The sequence below is a fragment of the Oryza sativa genome, chromosome 3 (genome assembly GCF_034140825.1).
Source record: "Oryza sativa Japonica Group chromosome 3, ASM3414082v1".
Taxonomy (NCBI): Eukaryota; Viridiplantae; Streptophyta; class Magnoliopsida; order Poales; family Poaceae; genus Oryza; species Oryza sativa.
Window position 1 is genome coordinate 240,492 of NC_089037.1, and position 24,004 is coordinate 264,495.

Genomic DNA, 24,004 nt, shown 5'->3' on the forward strand with positions numbered 1-24,004 from the left:
GTGGAAGGCATCCGAAGCTTATACCAACAGTACTCGATCCCTGGGCCTGGCTGGCTCTACGTTGAGGCCCAACGGAAATTAGTGGACTTGGGCCTGCCTTCCTTGTTCGGCAGGGCACTCATATCTAATACTAGTCTAACATTGCACCTCAGCTTTTTTATGTTTTGTCTAAAATCACAACCCTTACTCCGAAAACCCTAATGGGGCGATCAACCCAACATTCCTTTTTGGGCCAGATTGAGAGCTGTCAGATTTTCTATTTTGGCCCAGCACATGTTGGCATGTAGTATGCTATTTCCCTTTTTTTCTGTTTAGTGGTTCTCTATTTTTCTGGACCAAGCCGAATTCAGGCAAATGGGCCACCCCGTGTGCACCTTTTCTTTTCTCAAATTTATATGTAGATACATATAGATACTACGTATAAAAATAAAGTTTATATGTATAATATAACATTCCTATACGTATAGGATGACAGACCGACTATGCATTAGGCACGCCCCCTTAACGCCAAAATTGGATATCGTACCCCTTCTAGCTTTCAATACCGTACAAACAACCCACCTAAAGGCCTGAACTGGTTGTATGGTTTCCACTCGGTTTTCATACACTTGAACGACATGTTAGATGCCACTAAAGAAAGTTGTGAGCCCCATGTGTTAGTCCGATACATCATTCCTCATCCTCTCTTACTCTCTCCTCCACTTTCTATCCACTTGTCGTATCGGTGTCTATTCATGATTTCCTTCTCATACTCCCTTTTCCTCTCTCATCCTCTTACTCCTTGGGTTACATGTCCTCTAGATCAACGCAGCATAGGAAGGCAAGAGACGGTAGTGAGGCGCATGAGAAGAGATCCAATCGTGGCGCTGGCGCATATATGCACTTCGAGCTTGACCAAGCGACAGGAAAGCTGTCATCTATAGCTGTCCACTTCCGCCTCGTTGAGCTCTGCCACCTAAGATCGAGCTCAAGCTCCGCCTTGCTGAGACCTACATCACCGAGTTCAGTTGTTTCTTCCTTGTAGAGCTTGTACTGCTTAACCTCTGCCTCCTCCGTCACCCCTGCTCGCTCGGGGAGAGATAGGGGAAGGAGAGCAGGAAGGAGGAGGCAAGGGAACATATCTCAAGCTTATGCTCGCCGGCGCTCAGGAGGGTGATGTGGGGGTGGGGGAGAGAGCGCTGCAGCTTACCAGCTCTCGAAAGTGCGAAGCGGGAAGGAGAGATCGAGCTCGTTGACGTTTGGGGACGTGCGTGGGGTGGTTGGGGGAGGGGCAACTAGGGAAAGGGAGCCCGAGATCGGTGGTCGGGGGAGTGTGAGCTTGAGCTCATCTATCGCTGGCGATGATCTCTCATACAGATGATCGGGTGATGGGAGGATAATTGAACAGTATTGAAAGTTTAGAGGGTGTGAACTACCCGATTTCTTGAAGTTTGAGGGCGTATTTTAGAGTAATCGAAAATTAGGGGTGTCAAGTGGACTTATCCCTATTTCTTAATTTTTCCCAAAGACACACTCGGAGCCTCATCTTTTCGCTTATGCTTATACTTATCAGCCAAAAATTAAATTTTCAACCTTAAATTTGGAGTTGATTTTGTGGTTTTTTTATCGAAGTTTATTTTTCAGCCTTTGCTTTTAAATTGCTAAGAACACGTATATAAAAGTTTTATTCACAAATTACTAATTGAGTCTTGTTGCTTGCCATCGGCTGTCATCCATCTAAAGTTGTACACAGTGAATTTCAAATCCTACTGTTGCCAAAAAAAAAAAAGGAATCTACTAGCGCTGCTACTGCTCCATTTAGATGGATGAAACTAGCGGAAAGATGTAGGAAGAAAGAAATATAATGGCAGTGATGTGGCATTATAAGAAGTGCATGCAGTAACCTTTCCGTTTTGTAAAATTGAACCTTTTGACGTACGTTGGGCGCGTCCACTGAACCGGACGGACGACTCATAGATAGATAAACCGAGTCGAGGGGAGGACCGGAGGAGCAACCAAATTAAAGCTGCCTACGTGAGTGTGAGGGGAGTTAGCAGCTTCTTCTTCTTCATTCACCCTGACTTCGCCCGGCCTCCGCCCGCCCACCCACGCGGCCTCAACGCCGCCGCCGCCGCCATGGCTCGACGACGCCGACCACCACCACGACAACGCCTTCCTCCACTGGGTCATCAACGACCACCACCATCCACTCCTTGATCTTGATGACGTCGACCTCGACTACGCTAAGCCTGCACCTTTCTTCTTCGCTGATCGAGGCCTGCACCACCACCACCCAGCTTCTTCGTCTTTCCCAAACCCAAAGCCGACGGCCGACGACAACACTAGTACTGTGGAGCAGCTGGTCCAGGCCGCCAAACTCACCGAGGCCGGCGACGTCTTGGCCGCCCGACACATCTTGGCGCGCCCGGCGATCAACTACCGCCTCCCCGCCTCCGCCGCCCCGCCGCTACTCCGCTCCGCCTTGTATTTCAAGGACGCCCTGCGCCGAGCCCTCATCTCCGACGACGACTCCTCCTCCTCCTCTACACCGCCCCCGCCCCTCCACGAGCCGCACCCGCACGACCTCCTCCTCAAGCTCACCTCCTACAAGTCCTTCTCCGACCTCTCCCCGCTGCTCCACTTCGCCCACTTCACCTGCGTCCAGGCCGTCCTCGACGAGCTCGCACCCTCCGCCTCCTGCATCCACCTCCTCGACTTCGACATCGGTGTCGGCGAGCAGTGGGCCTCCCTCATGCATGACCTCGCCCACCGCCACCCCGGCGTCGCCCTCAAGGTCACCGCCCTCAACGTCACCGCCTCCTCCTCCTCCCATCACCCGCTCCAGCTGCAGCTCATCCACGACACCCTCTCCACCTTCGCCGCCGACCTCTCCGTCCCCTTCCGCTTCGCCGCCTTCAACCTCGACGCCACCGACCTCACCCCCCTTCTTGCCGTTGCCGCCGCCACCGACGCCATTGCCGTCCACCTTCCCGTCGGCTCGGTCCACGCCACCGCAGTGCCGTCCGTGCTTCACCTGGTCAGGCGCCTTGGCGCCAAGCTGGTTGTCTCCGTGGACCGCGGCTGTGACCGCGGCGAGCTGCCGTTCGCGGCGCACCTGCTGCAGGCATTGCGCTCCACCGTGTCCCTGCTGGAGTCGCTGGACGCCATGGGCACGGACTCCGACGTGGCGGCCAAGATCGAGCGGTTCTGGGTCCAGCCAAAGATCCAAGAGTGCGTGCGCGCCGCCGTGGGGGTGGGGGGCGACAAGACGGCGGCGTCGGCGTGGCGGGCGACGCTGGCGTCGGCGGGGTTCGTGCCGGTGCAAGTGAGCAGCATGGCGGAGGCGCAGGCGGAGTCTCTCCTGAAGAAGCTGCCGGTGAGGGGATTCCGACTGGAGAGGCGCGCCGGCTCGCTCTTCCTCCATTGGCAACGCGGGGAGCTTGCCTCCGTCTCCGCATGGCGCTGTTAATTCATCCACTACTCTCTACTAATTACTCCTTATTAATAATTAATGCTCAAATTGTTACTCCTTATTATGCATGCATGTTACTACTACTTAATTTGCTCAATTGCCGTCTTAAGGCTACTTTGATAGAGTACTGTACAGTGACACTCTACTGTTAAATCAAATGGTTTTCTATCAGGTATTTTAATTTGCTTCGTCAAGTTCAGCATCCTAACCTTGATTGGAATGATTGTACAATAAGCATTACATACATAATGCCAAAACGAATAAGTTCATTGCATTACCTGAGAACCTGTGGATACATCCAAAAACTAATAGTGTCATGAAACAGCGGTTGGTTTTACTAACTGTATATGGGGACAAATATACACAAATTTGTGATTAGTCTAGCTTCCTGATTAAAAATATTAAATCCTTTTCTGATAGGTTGAGACGAATAAGAAGACATTCAGTATTCTAATATGCGATGCGTCAAACAGCCATCCGAAACTGTCAACTTCTGCTGACTAACACAAAAAAAAGTTTCGAAAAAAGTAACAAGTAATTTCAAAGTACACTCATACCACCTCCACAAATTAATTAAACTAGCAGGTTATTATATATAGATATTTGATGCATTGTGTACTATTTGTGCGTTCAATTTTACAGTTCTAACAGGCTAGTGAATTCTTCAGTCCCACCTCCCGTTTGTTTGATTGTCAGTTTACCACTCGCTAACTGATTACTAGGTAGTATTTTCTGAAAAATGAAAACGTGTTATTTTATCATCGTGCATACATACATAATCGAGTTTTTTGTTTTAAAAATGTACTATTTTCTCCCAAAATTATTTTTTTGCCACTAGAAGGGGCATGTGGTTTTAGCCAAACTTAGCTAATCTGATGACTCTGGACCAGGGAATATCAAGATACAGTGAGAACAAAATGCTGTCTTCACGATCGAACCCTTAAGACACCTGGAAAGCAGAATTACACGAGAAGTGCATGTTTTAAGAATATTTATAGCCTTTTTGATATTATATGTTAGGAGAACATTACCAAGTTGACAATTGCGGGATGCAGCAGGGATTGGGAATAAAGTTGCACTGGGTTTTTAGAGACAAGCATAAAGTAGCAGAAATTTTTTTGTTTGTGAGAGTGGGATTCTTATTTGCATTATGTGAATGTGACCACCAAAGTGTCTAAATAGTTATATAGCTTCGACAAGCTGTGCATCTGTATAATATGTATATATATTGGTGGTCTACTACTATTGTTTCATCAGATCAGTGAGCGAAGTATACTTATAGCAAATTCGTGTTTGTTTATAGTTTAGTAACTACAGTATCTTACCACTGTTAAGTGTTAACCCAGATACAACCATTTGTTTTTGGTTGCTTCCAAATTTCCAACTGATCCCCTGATAACCTAGTTATCTACAGTTTTTTTTTCTATTTTGGAAAGAAAAAAAGTCAACCTGTAGTTTTGAAGTATATATCTTATCCGACAGCTGGTTCAGATATTTTTCAGTTTTGAAATTATGAATGTATATGTACTGGAGTGTTATGGAGCAGAGGCGTGCCATCCTTACTCAAATATGATAGCATCTAACACAACATAATCGTGTGTTGCTCAGTTGATGAGGATGCTAATTAAGATAGCAAGCAGAACGTAAAGTGGGTGTGCTTTACCTCAATGACGGCAAGCATCTGTTGTCACCAGAATTTGTACTTGTAACTGGAGTACCAAATTCGTCCATGTTGGGGCTGTCCATCCAAGAAATCAAGATGCTATGCGAGGATCTGATGAAGGACTGAATAAACCGATAAGCCTTACCTGTTCCTCATCCATCCTAGCTAGTGTTCTCCGGCCTGCTACTTACAGATTTCCACATCACCACCTGAGATTGAGAACAAAAGGACAACATCAAAGAAATGCTGGCATGTTGGGCCAGCATCGTCAGGATGCTGCCGGCACAACCATGCAAACACAAGCTAGGCGAGTTCGAATAGAATCACTGACCTGTCTCTTCTAACTTCAAAAGTTAACCAAGCTTAAAGTTGGATCATATATATACTGCTCCCATCGGTAAGTTCAGTAATGATCTCTACAACTGAATCACCTAAGGTAATTCCTTCTCCTGACTGTAAAAAGGTATAGCATTAACCGATAAGTAAACTTTGCTGGATATATATGCTTAGATGTATGTGCGGGTTTTCTTTGGGAACGGAGTATTTCTCAGCCATCCATATTAATTTCAACCATTACACAGGACAGGATAACCTAAAAGTCACTTGCAAAGACAGGCGTCTACTTTATTCCCCATCCATCTACTACACTTTAGTTTAGTTACAGATTAGTACCCTGAAGGAATCACTAGATCATCACAAAGAAGTGCAATTTTTGTTTGCGACAAGTTCAGGCCTGAAAGTTGAGAACCCGGCAGGGGAATCGAATCAAAGGGCCTGTTTGGCACAGCTCCAGCTCCAGCTCCACTCCTCCTGGAGCTGGAGCTTAGCCAAACAGTTTCAGCTCCATCAAAACTAGGATTAGAGTTGGGTGGAGCTCTCTCACAAAATGAACTAGAGTTATGGAGTTGGGTTTAGGCAGCTCCACAACTCCACTCCAGACTCAACTCTGGAGCTAAATTTAGGAGTTGGAGCTGTACCAAACAGACCCAAAGAAAGCCCCAATAGATGATGAGAAAGGTCTCAGGATATCATACAAGTTCCAAAGCATGAGATGAAATACAGGGGCCAATAACTGAGTATACTAGTACTGACACAACTTGGAAAGAGCTAAAGCTAGGTGCCTTTTCATCGGCCCTAACACTAGACGAAACGAAAAGAAATGGATGTGTCATGGTGAAGTTTTCTCAGATTCGGTTACAAATTCAAGCTTGATACACTACACCAAAGTTGCCCAGACTTTTCTTCAGCTCGTGGAAGAAAATGAGACGAGGACAGAAAAAGATTGTGTGTAAATATATAGTATCTACTTTTATCCACCCTTGAGATACAAGCAAAGATAATTCAAACACAAAAATGTATTTTCAAAGGTACTAGTGTGAGAGGTTATGGTTTCAGCGCTCAAATCTGAAAGAACGGAATGGATAGAGAACTGAAAGAAGCAGGACAAAAAAAGAAACAATGTTTTAGTACTCCATACCTATAAATCCCAGCATGAGCCTAACATGGGTAATTCAGCAAGCACTTGAACAGCATAGATTGACAAGACACCCATGCCTAGTGCCTGAAGCTTAAATGTTAGTCATCCAATAATTGTACCGCATGCTTGAAGCTTATAGTTTTGAGAAAATTTCATCTATAGCACAAATAGCATTTTACGTTATTTTCCAGTCTTACGAAAAAGAACATGCAAGTTCAACTACGTACGTGTATTGTCTGTAGGAGAACTGTAGAAGAATATGTTACCTGGCGAATTATAACTGGTCTGCTTTGCTGAATGCTATCGCATAGGGAATCTTGCCTTCTTTTGCTCTTCAGCTGACAACCAAAAAAAGCAATGCACCTACCCTTCACAGCCAATGGCTGGCTCTATGATGGGTTGGTTATCTTTGGATGAAGATAAAAAATGAACCGAGTAAGTGATCAGTTACCACTCACTGAGCAGCATACAGTGGAATCAAAAGATTTTGTTCTCAAAAAGACTTGCTATCAAGAAGGGCAGATTTCTGAAATGCCCGTATATGTTTAATTTCGATGTTCCTCTTAAGACATCATGTCCTGAATAGACAATCAAGTTCATTCTGCTTTGTAAGTTGTAACTCCACAAGTCCAGATGCATCGTCCTGCCACTTCCCTACCCCCATTAGTTGATGGAAAGAAGACTAGAGTAATAAACAGCAGATACTATACAAGTCCATAAAGCAGGAATAAATCTCTGAAAATTGCTAATGCGTTTACACCAAACCACACGTCTTCCGTAAGGCATCTAGCAGATGAAAAGGGTGAGATGCTCTCTTACCTTCGGGATGAAGGCTCCTCCCATCAGGTTCTAAGTTCTAACAACAACACGTTTATAGAGAATCTATCTCAGACAAAGGAAAGCTTTATTAGATGGTGATAGTAGCGAAAGTAAGACGCATCATGTACCTGGAACGGTTTATTCAGAAGAGTCTACGGATGGGCGATGGATAATATGGTCGATCGTTGACGGTTGCTGCAGTACAACTCCGAAGCCAGCTTTGAGCATTATTGACATACACACACAAGCAAAAGTACCTGTGCGTTGCAACAGAAAGTGTATAAACCAGAAAATTGAGGAAAAGTTAAGAAAAATTTATATTATGTAATTAATTTAAATACAGATTTGCCGAAATATTTGGTAATTTAAGTACGTAGGTGTATAACTAAATCAATTTACAAATAAAGTAAGTGTGAGAAATAAAATAACATGGTTAAATTTAATTTTATTAAATTCTCCATGATTAGTTACGATCTTTGGAATTTTCAGAGCTTAATTGCTAATTTTAATAATACAAACATCATTTAACAATAATTTAATTGGAAAAAAGAATAAAAATCATCTCTTTTAGGTTTGGACCTAGGGATGGCAGTTGGGCACGGGTAGTAACTACCCATACCTGTGCCCGCGAGGTAATTCATGCCCGCGGGCATACCCGTTATTACATGACGGGCAAAAAAACACTATCCATGTTCGTTGCCCACGGGCATACCCGTTTACCCGTCACAAACTCACAGTTCAACATTTCAACCACAAATCTCCACAAGCAAAGAGACATTATCACAATTTAAAGAAAGGGTACAGTTGTACCAAGTTCAACAATACAAGCATTACAAGTTCATTAATACTAGATGGTGGCATTTATACTAATTTGACTGAGGGACCACTTGTCAGTTGGTTTTTGCGGGTAAACGGGCGAAGTGGGCATGGGTAGTGACCGTGCCCGTATGCCCATTGGGTATAGGTTTTGACCCAATAAAAAACCCATGGGTACTAAATAGAGAACAAAGCCAACTCTATTAGGGTTTTTACCCACGGGTAAACGGGCAAACGGGTTAAATTGCCATCCCTATTTGGGCCAAATATGGAAAAGTTTATATTCCCTCCCTTTTGCATATCCTATGTGTCTGGACTGTTTCCTTTCTCCGTTAAAGTCCATTTTAAAATACGGGATAAAAATAAAATAAAATCTAAAATTAGAAAAAAAAATAAAAGAAGAGTTCACGTAGGAATACAATTTGAAATAACTAAAATTCGAAACTAAAAATAAGCAATATTGAAAGAAGAGCCCATATAAGAAACCAATACGATATTAATTAAAATTCAAAATAAAAAATCAAATAAAATCCAAAGTTAGAAAAAACAAAAAGGAGAGTTCAAGTAGGAATACAATTTTGAAACAATTGAAACTGAAAATAAAAAAATATTAAACGAATAGTCTATATAGAACACAATACGAGATTAATTAAAATTCAAAATAAAAAATAAAATAAATTCAGAAAATAGAAAAATAAAAATAAGAGCTCAACTAGAATACAATTTATAAATAACTAATTCATAAAAAAAATAAAGACTATTGAAATAAGAGATAATCTAGATACATGACGAGATTAATTAAAGTTCGAAATAAAAAATAAAATTAATTTCAAAAATAGAAAAATAATTATAAGAGTTCAAGTAGGAATATAATTTATGAATAAAAATTATCAGAATGAAAAATATACAATTTTCATTAAAAAAAAGAAAAGTCCATATAGAACACAACGATGACAAATGTGGTGGCAGTAGACGGGCCGTAGAGTAGTAAATTGGCGATACTTGATGATACTTCTAAAAATTATGAAAACGAAACCCAACTAGACAATGAACTCTAAAAACCATAAGTCCTAAAAATTATGAAAACGAAACCCAACCAAACAATGAACTCTAAAAACCATAAGCCCTAAAAATTATGAAAACGAAACCCAACCAGACAATGAACTCCAAAAACCATAAGTCCTAATTTTTAAAGTTCTAAAAAGTATGAATAGAAGTAGTGGTAGATCGAGTAAGCAAATAAAAAGGTGACAAAGGAGTGAGCGGTAGCGACTAACATGGCTTTTAAAAACTATAAAATTATTAGAATCACGGGAATGATAATCTAGCCACGTGTCACGCCCCGAACTAGCCCCGAGCGGAATTAGCCCGTGACGCTCCAAATTAACCTGTTAATCAACTCCTCATCAGCGGGATCCACTTCATCTTCTTCAGCAACTGGGGGGGGTTATTTATATAGAGCAAGGGTGAGTACAGAAGTACTCAGCAAGTCATGGGAATTAAGTGTTTAATGCAGGCTTAAAAGGAAATGCTGTTGTTTTTGCAATCGATTTTAGTTAAACTCCTTTTTGTAATAACTACGTGAGTGCTTCTCAAACGACACTGATGAGACAGTGCGTCTCGTCCGGTCGGAGTATGTGCAATGTATCAATCTTTGGATAGATCAAGGTTGGCCCCCGCCAACAGCTTTCAAATGGCCACACGGGCCTAGCTGATCCCATCAGCTGCAGAATTTTTTTTCAAACATCGAACCCACTCCACAACAGTAATTTCACAAGCAGTAGTCAAACAAAACTACGCTAGGAATCACCTCACATCCGCCCATAACCGCGGGCACGGCTGTTCGAACAGTTCAATAACCTCTGCAGAGGGGTCACACTTTACCCATACGACATTACTAACCCAGATCACCCAGCCCATGCAGAACGGCCACGTCTGGAGACCTTGAGGCTTTCATGACAAGGCATTTCGAAAGCCGACACAGGTTCACCATATGCCAACGAGAGGGGTCCCAGACCAACACCAGGTTAGGTCCCAGACCATACTGTGCCAGGAAGCCCGGGGGTTCTCCCCGGCACCACCTTGTTGAATCCACATGTATCTTGGCATCATGGCTCCCCTGATTAGCTAATTACTCAGCCAGGGGCGTCCCATTCCACCCATGTGGTCGCACTTGTCTTATATTCGGATGAAATTCCAAGGAAACGGTCCTTAAGTGCAAGAGCGGGAAACCGTACTCCCGGTACATTCCCCGGTCCGCGATTTTGGAAATTCATTTAGTTCGCAAGCACCGACCCAGGTGTCGGGTTTTCCAAGTCTTTTGTAAACCCCAAGTTTTACCCATCGTTGGATGTTTTAAATTTGAAGGGAGGTGTTCCGATGCGCATGCCTGAAGGCCCGTGCATCGAAGCACAACAGTTGGCAAAGGAGGTTTAAGTGTTCAATACTTCAAGGAGGGTAATTGCAGCAATTAGGATTGGGCCGGCAGGCTATCTCGCAAGCCGCAGCCGATTTACTTGTGTCAATCCTATTCATGCAATATTTGTGGAAAAGAAATACTTAGATTTAAATTATAGGTGTAAGATGATCAAAGGTGACTTGCCTTGCTCGAGATTTTGAGCTTGATCCTCGAAATCCTCGCACTGCGAGTCTTCGGGCTCCGAAACTACACGCGAAACGGGACAACTCAACAAACAGCAAAAATAAAGCCCTATTATTGACCTCTAAGCATGCCATTAGATAGATCTCGAGATTTGAGGATTTTTGGAAGTTGAACGGAGTCAATCGGATGTACGGTTGAGAAGATATTGAATTTCTAAGATTATTGGATTTTTGATCTAAAGGAAAAAGGATTTATTTAAATCCTTTTGAAAAGAAAAGAAAGAGGGAGGAGGGGTAGACTTTCCTCGGGCGGCTAGGGCGCGGCCCGAGAGGAGAGGCGCGGCTCGGCCGAGCTAATGGGCCGGCTGACCCGAGAAGGCAGCCCAAGGGCACGCGCGGGGAGAGAGGGAGGGGGAACCGGTGGGCCGGGTCCACCTCACGTGGTCCCGAGTGGGACCCGCTTGTTGGCGGCTCGGCTCACCATGAGCGAGGAGCACGCGACGCGGCGCTAGGGTTCGGAGAGGGGGGCGTGGTGCACGCGCGCGGCTCGCGGTGGGTGCGGATGCGGTGGGCCCACGCGCAGCCTCACGGCTCGCGGTGGACCCAGCGCGCGAGCGGGGCGGAGGGGAACGGCGGACCGGGGTCAGCTTGACCCGGTCGCGGCTGAGGTGGCGCCGACGTGGCGCCTTCGTGGCAGCCACGCGGGCCGGAGAGGAAGACGACGCCGCCGGCCGTAACGGACGGCGGACGGCGGCGGCGAGCGGCGGGGCGATCTACGGCGATGCTGGTGAAGGCGAGCACACCGGGAGGTTGCACTGGACGAGGGGAGACGAGCCAACGGCTCGGATTCGCCGGAGGGAGTTCGACGGCGGCGGATTGTGGCGGCGGCAACCGGCGGCGAGAAAAGAGGGTAACAGCGACGGCGCGACGGGAGTTCGATTCCTCCGGACTAGAGCATCTACGCGGCCACCGGAGTCCGTTTCTAGCGTCGGATTAGACGGAGACACTACGAGAGAGGCCGGCGACATGCGGGCGCTACCGAGCACGGGCGGCGACGGCGGCGAGCACACAGCGAGCGGCGGCAGCGGTCGAGGCGGCGCCAGCTAGTTACGGGGAGGCTACACCAGCTTCTACCGAAAGCTAAGGGGGGAGGAGGAGCGAGGAGGGAGAACGGGGAGGGCGCTACCGCGTGAGCTGTGACGAGTGGCCGACGGCGTGGGAGTGATCTCTCCGGCCTCGGGCCGGGGAAGAGGAAGAAGACGAGCGCCCGGAGTCCCCTTCCGTGTCCACGAACGTGCCGGCTCCTCCGGCACGCGTGGCAACGAATGGCCGCGGCGAACAGAGCACGGGAGGCGGCGACAATGGAGTGGAGGCGATGGGCGAAACGAGAGGAGAAGGAAGGGAGGGCGCCTGGGCTTTATAGGATGGTGATGTCGATTTGGAAAACGACCTAGGGCGGTCAAGGAGCGAGCTGGCGCTCGGCGCTCGCGGCCAAAATGGCGACAGGGAGGATGACGCCGACGGTGGAAGAGAAAAGGGAAAAAAAGGAAGAAAGAAAGGGGGCTTGCCCCTTGCTTCTTTGGGAAAAGAAGGAGGGAGAGAGGGCGACGCGGCAGGAGGAGGAGGAGCTCAGCCTCCATTCCTTGGAAGCTAGCGCGCGGAGTGGCGGGGCCGGGTCGATGACGACGGCGATGACGGCGGGGCGGTGTGGAGTGAAGCGGCGAGACGGGCGGCAGACGCGGGGCAGGTGCGGCAGGCGCTGACGGCGGCGGTGACCAGGCGGTCGGCCACCACGGCGCGCGCGCGGGGGAAGCAACGGGCGGCGCAGCGATTTAGGCGGCGCCGGCGGGAGCGGCATCGAGAGGGAGCGAGGGCAGAGGGAGAGAGGGAGAAGAGACGAGCTCTCTCTCTCTCAGCGCCCGAGCGGCGCACGTGTCGCGCACGTGCGGGCAAGGATGGAGGGGAAAGGGAGAATGGGCCGAGAGGGAGGGAAATGGGCCAAGAGAGAAGAGATCGGCCCACGACCTCGAGGGAGGCAAACTAGACTTTTTCGAGCTGGTTTGATTTTGGAGGGATTTAGGGTTTGAATTTGACGATGGATCGGGGAATTTAGATCTGGAATGGCATGGACACTAGACAACATACAAGGAAACAATTTTCGTATTTAGGATTTTTAAGGGATAGTTTTCCCACTAGGCGCCACGACGGAACGGGCGGTACACCACGCAATTGCGCCGGCCGCTCAACTAGTTTATCATTAAATGAACTATCATAATATACAACTGTTTTTATTTAAGATATTTTTCTTTTCGTAGATATTGTTGGTCAAAGTAGCATCTCGGAGATCATGTTCAGGTAAAAAATGCTTATATCTTGAGACAAAGAGAGTATATATTAGTGACGCGATGCATCAAAAACTGGTCAATTAAGAGTGTGTTGTCGTGTTTAGTTTCCCCCCTATTCCTAACTTTCCATCACATCATATCACATAAAAAACTTTTATACACACATAAACTTCCAACTTTTTTTTCAAACTCCAAACTTTCTTCAAACTTCTAACTTTTTTCAGGAACTAAACACACCCTTAGTTCACGCTAAAATTGAAAGTTTGATTGAAATTGGAACGATGTGACAGAAAAGTTGGAAGTTTGTGTATATTTAGTTATCGCAAAAAACTTATGTTTAGTTATCGCAAAAAATGGAAGTTTGATTGAAATTAGAACGATTGGACGAAAAAGTTAGATGTTTATGTGTGTAGAAAAGTTTTGATGTGATGAAAAAGTTAAAAATTTGTTGAAAAAGTTTGAAACTAAACTCGGCCTAAATAACACCCAAGCACAAGTTCACCCAAGCACAAGTTGAGAGTTTTTCCAGCTGACACGTACTGTTACTCCCACACTCAACCGGATGCCCGTTCACATCCATCGTTTCGCGCTCTTCCATGGCGCTTGACCGGACCGCCCAGGAAACGACCAGTCGATCACGCCCCTCCCGACAAAAAACACTGCTCGCGTTGTCAAATTCTACTCAGCTAATCCCATCTTTTGCAATCATTGTCTGGCAACTCTTAAAACCTTCTCCTTCCGGCCTGTTTGTTTGAAGAAAGTTTTTATAAGGGATTAGGAGTTTAAAGGGATGTGGTTATTAAGTGTTTTGTTTGTTAGGAGACATGTGAATTTTGGTGGGATGGGGATGGGAAATTGAGGAAGGAACTCCCTCCTTTTCAATACCTTAGAGGGACAGGTAATTGGGAGGGAATTCCTCATTTACTTTGACTAAGCAAATCTCAGTCATTCGTAACTAAACTGTAACTAAACTCCCTATCAATTTCAATCAACTGACGAAGGTGATGCTCCATCCCGTGAAGGCTACAGGAAAAACAAAAAGAAACTACTACACCATCACTCGCAAAAATAAATGTTCGGGGGTGGCCAAACTGATACGGATTGGATTGGAAAAAGATTAAAAACGCGTTCGCGAGAAAAGGAAAAAGAAAAAACGATCAGTCCCATATAAAAAAAATGACCTTGTGCTTGCCATTACATTAAAATAAAAAAAATCACTTAGAAAAAATCTAATCCATCCATAAAATTGAGATTATCTAAACTAACAACCAGTCACGGGTGCGATTTCATTACGCGGGCAGCAACAAAAGAGTAACGCTGCCGCAAAAAAAAAAAAACATAAGGTACCATTAAAAAAACAGATTACCCCACACATGATGCGCTGCCCTCCCCCAACCCGATCATACGCCTACGCTCCACAGCCGTATGCGACGTTGGAGTAGCACATACTACTACACAATAGCTAACGCTAGCAACAAGCTAAAAAGCTTCCAGCCAATTAATCTCCTCGTTGTCGCCTCAACCTTCTCCCTTGCATCATCCCTGGCTTCCCCAAGCATTGTCTCCAGCCTCAGTATCCTCTGCGTTCTCTCTTCAACCATTCTCATCGCAGCAAGGTCCGCCCCGTTCTGTCTGTCGGCCGCACCCTCGTTCTGCCGTACTTGTGCACGGACGTCTTCTGCGGACAACTGCAAAACATCTCCCTACACCCAGGTGTTGAATGCAATGCCCTTCGCCCGAGAAAATTGACATTTTGCCATTATCAAAACAGGGTTTCGCTGGAATGTCATTCTCAAAAGTGGTTTCGCTAAAATACCACCTTCAATCAGGGGCAACACACTGTAATGCCATTTCATCCATTTCTTCTCACTTTAATAATTTGTGTAATGTTTTTTCTTGCTGAGATGACCAAAATGCCCTTGGATGGTCTCATCTCTCCCTCTATCTCTTCCTCCTATCCATTGCAAATGGTGGGCAACGCCGGCGGCGACGCGGCTGGGGATGAGGACAGCAGCGGCGGTGCCGTCTCCGTCCCCAGCTGCGCCGCCGAGCCGAGCAGCCTTCCCCACCCACGTCGATGCCATCCCCGTCCCCGTCTCTCTCTCTCCATCTCTCCCTCCGACTCGTCGGATCCCTTTCATCATGCTGCTTTGCTTCCTTGTCAGGCGAAAGTCTAGTCTTGGCTCCTTTGAGCCCCGACGGACGGCGGCGGCGGTTTTCCGTCACTTCTCTTCTTGAAGACGTCGTTTTGGCATCCCTTAGCCAAGCCTCTCGATCGGTGCAAGCATGCTGTAGGAGTTGGCTTTGTGTTGGTTCTGAGGGTGTTCTTTTGGGCGATCTCGTATGTGTTCCTTTATCATCTAGCGGCGGTCGGTCACGATTAGCGGCGGTCGGTCCGGTGTTAGCCTTCTCCTGCGGTTTTGTGTGTTGGCGCTGTCAGTGTGTGGGTGGCGGTATTTTTTTTCTTTTTTTCTGGTTACGACCTTCCAGGGTTGTAATCTTGTAATTTTTTCCTACTCTATCAATAGAATTTCGCACCATCTTATGTGAGTCGTTCAAAAAAAAAAAAGAAAAGCTTGTAGCCCTCGTCGGCATGAAGCATATGAAGGAAGCAGGAGCTAAAGCCACACTAGATGTGCATGTTTCATTGAATCAATTGGCAGCTAGCTGGGAGGAATCGTTGAAGGTTCTGATAGATGCGTGGATTTGGGGATTAATTTTTTCACCTGTTTTTCTGTTTCTTTTTTTCTTATTGATGTATGCAAGTTGTTCATAAAAAACTGGGTACTGTATTGATTTCTTGGGAGGATTGTGATAAAAAGCCAAAGATTTCTTATCCACTACATTGATTTCATTCCGAACCCAGTGACGCCGGCGCTGCCCACCAACTGCAACGGAGAGGAGGAAGAGATAGAGGGAGAAATAAGATAGGATCCAAGAGTATTTTGGTTATCTCAGCAAGAAAAAACATTACAAAAATCATTAAAGTGAGAAGAAATGAATGAAATGGTATTACAACGTGTTGCCTCTGATTAAAGGTGTCATTTTAGCGAAACCACTTTTGGGAGTGGCATTCCAGCGAAACCCTGTTTTGACAATGGCAAAATGTCAATTTTCTTATATATCGAGAAAATAGTTGCCTGCAGATAAAAGTGGAAAATCCCATTTCCTTCACTATCGGTACGGGGTGTGTCGTACGGGAGTGCTGCAGTAAGCAGATGCGTTTACATAGCTTATGTCTCCTAACCCCTGTACTGTCGCGCACGCATCTTAATTGGGATCGTTGGACGGCCAGGATTCATGGAGCATGTGAACCTCGGTTCACATATGCATTTCCCCACACACGCGCGCGCGCGCGCGCGCAGGTGTACGTACTCCTGGTTCCATCTACCGTCCGTTCGCAACCAGCCGAGATCGATTATGCTAGCGGATCCACATACCGACCCGTTTTCATTTTTATCGTGAAAAAAAATCGTGGTAAAATTTGTATCCCGCACAAATCGCAACCAGGCTGAATACTCGCATAAATATCTCGTTCTGAATCTTCTGGTTTAGTGCTAAACCGAACTATAAATCAACAGATCGGTCCATAGGTGAGAGTGCGATATACGGGCAATTTGGAGGCGACGGCGACGGCGATGCGATCCATCGGCGAGGGCGTCTCAGGCCATGGCGGCGAGTAGCAGAAATCCATCAGCAAGTCTGTGCGCTGGTGGCATCGAATCCATCGTCGAGACGTCGATGCAGTTTGTCCACCTGCCGGCGGCGTGATTCCATCGACATGAGCAGCTTTTGCACCATTGGGATATTCCCAGGTGATTGATTCCCGTTTTTCTCTCGTTCTGTATTTCTTGCAGATTGATCAAGCATTGATCTCTTTCTTTTTATTGCAGATCGATCAAGGTATAAGCTCCTCTCTTTCTTTTTATTGCAGATCGATCAAGGTATAAGCTAGCATGCAGGTCGCCAGCAGCGTCGTGATCCATCGGCATCGATGGCGGCGATTAGATCGATGTCCACAGCCATATTGCGCGCAGCCCATCGGCAAAGCCGAAGGCGACGACCAATCCATCGGCAAAAAGCGGTGCTGGAGACATCACAGCACCCGCTTACAGCATCGGCAACAGCGAGCCCCCTCGAAGGCTCCAACCGAATATCACGGCAGATCATCCAACGAATATATATACCAGGATTTGCCTGGTAGAAACACAAGCTTTTCTTCAAATTATAGTATCAGTATGTGCACATCAGCACATGTATCGATCTAGTTTCCTGCACATACATCATCATCTCTTCTTAATTATACTCCATTAATCTCTTCCTGATTAGTGATTACTATATACTACTACGAGATCAACTAATTTCACATTATTTGTCAATATTACATACTACTGTGAAAAGTGTGTATATATGCAATAGTTAGGAACAAACCCAACGAGTATAGTCGAGTATGGCCAGTTTTGGAAATACATGCTGCTCTTCTGAAGCTTTCAAAATTTTGGAAATACATGCCGCTCAATTTTCTGAATCTTTGAAAATGCATGTATACTGATACTTTTGCATCTCATGAATGCAGCCGGTACTCTGTACAGCTACTGTGTAAAATCAAAATAGATAACAAAGTTTCCAATTAATCATGTTGGGATTTCTGACACTTCCTTCCACTCTATGTCCATCCGGCACTGAAACATGCCGACGACGGCGATGCCGTCTTCTCTATGTATCTAGGATTGATGATTCTTGTTTTCTCATAATCTTAGTTGTAGTATCTAGTTGTATCTTTGTACTGGCTTCTTACTTTGACCGAGTACTCAATGGTTACATAAAGTTCTTGTCATCAGTATGATTACATACTGCTTGTTCTTCTAAAGCAGTATGTCTGTTTTTTTTATATACTGTTTTTTACATCCCTGATATATTGACTGGTATATAATGTTCTTTTTAATCGCTGATACTACTACTATGTAAAAAGTAGTATATACTCATTCCAAAAAAAAATCAGTATATACTCATTCCGAGAAAAATCAGTATATATTCATTCGGTCGTTCCAGCAGTATATACTGCACGTACCAATAAAGAGAAAAAATCAGTATATACTCATTAATTCTGAAGTAAGTATATACTGCTGCTAACAAAAAGAAGTATACATTGCTACAACAAAAATATAAGCTGGTACTCCTAACTATGTACTGCTAATACATAAAAAAATAGTATATACGACCGCTCATCACTAGAAATAGTATATATACTGCGGCCTTAAAAACAGTATACACTGTTGCTAATTAGAAAATGGGGATATCCAGGTGCGTTCAAATTTGAAAGCAAATGCATGCCAACACTCTTCTTATCTGCATCAAATCCGGTGTGTACCTATGTCACATGCATGCAGTGATTTCGAAACTAATATTTTTATCTTTTTTTATGGCTAATTTAAATGCTAATAGATCATCCATTAATAAAAGAGAGTACATATACAGAAGAGCCAATATATATATATATATATATATATATATATATATATATATATATATATATATATATATATATATATATATATATATATATATATATATATATATATATATATATATATATATATATATATATATATATATATATATATATATATATATAGAGAGAGAGAGAGAGAGAGAGAGAGAGAGGAGCCATGAAAAAAAATAAAATTTCCAAATCACCGCATGCATGCGGCCTAGCTACCCAGCGGATTTGGTGCAAATTTGAACGAGGGTGTTGGCATGCATTTGCTTTTAAATTTAATAACGTACCTTAGTTATACTCTCTTTTCTAGTAAGCAACAGTATATACTGTTTTTTAGGCCCAGTATATACACTCTTTGTAGTGATGAGCAGTAGTATATATATACTAGTTTTTTTTATTAGCAGTACATGGTAAGGATTACCTTATATTTTTGTTGTAGCAGTGTATACTTCTTTTTCTTAGCAGTCGTATATACTTACTTCAGAATTAACTAGTATATATACTGATTATTTCTTTTTTTAATGGTACGTGCAGTATATACTGTTGGAACGACTGAATGAGTAGTATATACTGATTTTTCTTGGAATGAGTATATACTGATTTTTTTTGGAACGAGTGATGAGTATATACTGATTTTTTTTTGAATGATTAGAGAAATCCGATTATAAACATTGTAGTATATACTTTTTCCCACTTAGTAGTAGTAGTATAAACTTTACTCGTTTTACTTAATTAGAGCAGCACATACTAATTTTCTTTTGGTTCAGTATATACTGATTTATTCTCCGAAAGAGTATGTACTGATTTCTTTCCCAAAGTATATATATGAATGCACATACACTACTAGAAAACTAATTTTCGCAGGCGGCCAAAACTAATCTTCGCAAACGGGAGGGAGGTCCGCCTGCATCACAACTACTGCGAAAATCATCGATTTTCGCAGTCGGGGCAACGGCCTGCCTGCGAAAATGCAAAAAAACGAAAAAAAAAATCGCCGCACGCCTTGCCACCGCCGCCCTCCCCCGGCCGGATCTGAGAGGGGAGGGGAGCCGCTGCCGCCGCCGCTCCATACCGTCGTCGCCCCGCGCGTCGTCTTCACCGCCGCCCCGCGCCTTCGTCGCCGCCGCCACCCCCGCCGGCCTCCCCCCTCCCTCCTCCGGCCAGATCTGTGAGGGAGGAAGGGAGGGGAGACGCCGCCGGCCGCCCCGCGCCGTCGTCGCCGCCGTCGCCCCCACCGGCCTCCCCCCTCCCTCCTCCAGCCAGATCTGGGAGGGAGGGGGGAGGGGAGCCGCCGCCGTCGCCCCCGCCGGCCTCCCCCTCCCTCCTCCGGCCAGATCTGAGAGGGAGGGGGCAGGGGAGTCGCTGCCGCCGCCCGGACCGCACCGCCGCCGCTCCACGCCGTTGCCGCCGCCGCTAGCCTCCCCCGTCCCTCCTCCGGCCAGATCTGGGAGGGAGGGGGGAGGGGAGCCGCCGCCGCCGCTCGGACTTCGGCCGCGCCTCCTCGCCGCTGCCGCCCTCCACCGCCGCCGTCGGGAGCCACCGCCGGGGAGAGTAGAAGTGAGGGGAGGGGAGAGGAGGAGAGGGGAGGGGAGGGGAGAGGCCGGTGAGGAGAGGTATGAGGGGAGGGGAAGGGAGGAGAGGTGTGGAGCGAGGGGAGGACTGAGAGGTGTGAGGACTTAGAAAAAAATTAGGGCCCGCAAGTCTATTTATATTCAAGTCATTTACGCAGGCGCCACTTAAGTGGTCCGCCTGCGAAAATCAAGCGGGCATCAAATTTCACCCCGATTTATATTTTTGTAGGCGATCATTTGGCTCTAAGGGTCATGTCCGCCTGCGAAAATAAGACCCCCACGCTGGGAAAAATGCTTTTTCTAGTAGTGATATGTACTGCTTTCTGCATACTCTAGTAGCAATGTAGTATATATAGTATGTTCACATACTCTTATAAGTATATACTGTTTACTATTTATTGGAACAGTACGTACTGTTTTGTTACAAGTATATGCTACTTATTCCTTTGAACAATATATACTGTTTTCTTGAATTTTCTGGCCAGTATATACTACATTAGTATTGACGGAGCATATACTAGTTTTTTCTTAATTTGGTCAGTATATGCTGCTATACTTTTGTTCGGTCACTATATACTGCATCTCATCGCTAAAGGAGATAATACTGCTTTCTTGTTTGCTCAGTATCTGCATATACTACTCTTTTTGTTTCTTCAGTGTGTGTGTGTGTGTGTATATATATATATATATATATATATATATATATATATATATATATATATATATATATATATATATATATATATATATATATATATATATATATATATATATATATATATATATATATATATATATATATATATATATATATATATATATATATATATATATATGTGATGCATATACTGCTTAAATAAGTATATACACTATTTCTTAGATTTAGTAGCATGTACCACTATTACTTAGATAAGCCATATATAGCTTTTCATGTGTGCAGTATTATATGCTTTTTCACGAGCAAAATTTAGAAGTATGATACAAAATTCATCTACAAATACAAAAAAAACAAGAGGTATATATATATATATATATATATATATATATATATATATATATATATATATATATATATGAGCTCATGCTCACAGGATTCAGAATCAACTAGTCGATCGAAAAATAGAGAAAAAGAAATAAGAGGTAGATATATATGCTGCTGAAAAATTAAGAATCTATTCAGTTCTCTGGGAGGTTGGAACAAATGCCTTAGGTGTCGCCTCTGATTTTTGGCAGATCGATATTAGCTCTAAACCTGAAATCAAATAACCATAGACATGGTGCAATACGCGTTTCTACCGGACGTTGTGGCCGTGATTCATTGACTAGACACCATCGTCGATCGAGGATCCGTGTGAGCAGCTGCCATCGTTGGACGGTGTGCCTCAGATTACGGCCGGAAGCCCGGAAACCTCTGCCATGATTGATACGGTTCTCGTACGCCTGGCCCACTGCAAAAGGGGGAAAGGATAGCAGATATTTAGAAGCGACCATGAATCAGAATATCTGGAATCAGAATATATATCTAGCAGTCAGACTTCAAGGATTGGTACCAACAATGAGGAGGACGATCGGCCGATGAACCACCACGCCGTCGTCGCCGGATTGCCTGTAGCCACCGCGCCTCGCGTCGTGGCCGAATCGCCGATGGATCGTGCCGGCATCGTGGCCGAATCGCCGATGGATCGCGCCATGGCCGCACGCCGCTGCGTCTGTATCGCGAGAGATATGTGTCGCTTTAGTGAGAAAAAATCGGCGATGGTTAGTTAAATTATCCCTGGATAATTATGGATTAAATCTTATTCAAAATATTAACGGGCCAGTGCATCTATACCCGTTAGGGGGAGGTTCGATCGGGTAGATCGCTGGTTGAATGGATGAACGGTGGATGGTGGATGGGAGCAGGTGTACGTACTCCTAGGTGTATAGAATCATTTTCCTACACACACTCCGTGAATCCACAAATAAAAGAGGGGAGTACCTATGCATCTTTCAAAAGATTTTTATAACATATCACACAGATTTTTAATCTTTGAATTAAAATCCGATAAGAAAAAATCTTTCGAGTGAGATATAGCAAAATCGGGGAAAAAAAAAGGAGAAAGCTAGCAAGCAGCCCAACCAAAGCAGCAGCAAGGCCGGCCCAACAAAAAGCAAACGCAGCCTAGCAGTCAGCCCACATAGCAAAGCAGCAGCCCATTACAATACTGTAGCACCCAGGAATAAGTTCACTTTAGGTCCCTTAATTTGTCGCCGAATATGAAATTCATCCCTAAATCAAAATCTTAGTTATACCTCATCCTCTAACTTACAATACCATGTCAATTTAGATTCCTCGGCAGTATCGTGGCCAGTTTTAACTGACGTGGCAAGTGGGCCCCACACGGGTCACATGTCAGTGCACAAATAATACCACCTTTTGCCTAGCTTGGACAGAACTAGCTTAAATAGAAGGCTTGCCCGAGCCTACTACACTGAAAAAAGGTTGGATCCACGTCTACCAGGAATCAGATAAAAATAAGGAGCAATTTTATTAATTTAAAAAAATAAAAAATAGATGTCTTTTTTTTAAAAAAAAAGACATGTGATTAAACATGTCTTTTTTAAAAAAAAAATGTAATCACCAACAAAATAAATCATGTTTACATCCAATTTTTTTTCTATTAATTGTATGATTTCCTTCTAATTTTTTGAGTAAAAAAGATTGAAGTGCAGTGAGGTTGATCTGATAGATAGCGAAAAACATTTCTTATACTATTGCTACTCTTTACAATAAGTAAGAAAAAAGTTTATCAATATCAAGTACCAAAAAATAACCATGCATTTGCAACCAACTCATAATAATACATGACAAAAGTAAATACTTTTCGGGTTTCAAACTTTAGTCTATAATACATAATTTTATTTTAAAGTGGTATTAATAGTTTTCCTAAAATCATCAATGTCAATGGATTTAGAGCAACTAATAATTATGTCATGTTCGATTTGACTACAAGGACCTCAATTAATCTGGTGACATTTTGCTCCTACACACCCATTACTATTGTTTTTTTATGCTTCACCTTGTGTGAGGATTCCGCAATGATTTTCGTCCGTCGTGGTCGTGTATGCGCGATGGAAAACTCTAGCAAAACCGACTCTGAGACGAGAAACTCTAGGGTTTCTCTTATTTAGGATAGGGTTCGATTCTGAGCATGATACGATGAGGTTTTGCTCCGATTCTTGAGAAAACGGAAAGAGGATGAGATAAGAATCAAAACCCCTCAATTAATTTTGGATTATCTCTAAAGATGTTACCGGATTTCACGGAGGAGATGATTTCACACAGCGTCGGGAAGCTGCGGGTGTCCGGCTGAAGATAGATGACGACCCTGTAGCTGCGGGACCCACGCGATAGTGAGAGGAGGAGAAGAGGGAGGACTATTAGACTTCTTGTTGCTTGATGGGCTTGATGCGCTTGCGGGCTATAGGCGGAGGGGAGGAGAAGGGAAGAAAATGGGCCGGCTCGTCTGCGGGCTGAGGGAAGAAATGGGCTGAAAATAGCCCAGGGTTTTTATTTAGAATTTTATTTCAACTAAAAAAATACACGTGCGCTGCAACGGGTGAAAGTTATTTTAGTATTAATATTGTATACGGTTTAGTTATGGTGAAATTCACTGTGGGAATTCGATTAGATATATATTTTTCTACAAAATTATGGGTTGTAATCAAGAGTCTGATTAACTCAAGTTAACATGTGAGTTTTTTAAAGAGATTTCTTATAC

General features: G+C 44.4%; 1 protein-coding gene and 1 long non-coding RNA gene across 2 annotated transcripts; both read left to right on the forward strand.

Moving 5' to 3' along the window:
- Positions 1-1,992: 1,992 nt before the first annotated feature.
- Positions 1,993-3,645, forward strand: LOC4331304 (scarecrow-like protein 27). Its single transcript, XM_015773596.3, has one exon. The coding sequence runs from the start codon at positions 2,732-2,734 to the stop codon at positions 3,446-3,448; it is 717 nt and encodes a 238-aa protein (XP_015629082.3). The 5' UTR covers positions 1,993-2,731; the 3' UTR covers positions 3,449-3,645.
- A 13,139-nt stretch (positions 3,646-16,784) lies between these two features.
- Positions 16,785-17,702, forward strand: LOC112938362 (uncharacterized). The gene is made up of 2 exons (XR_003241558.2): positions 16,785-16,987; positions 17,066-17,702. It is a non-coding gene; the product is annotated as an uncharacterized lncRNA (long non-coding RNA).
- The last annotated feature ends 6,302 nt before the right edge of the window (positions 17,703-24,004 follow it).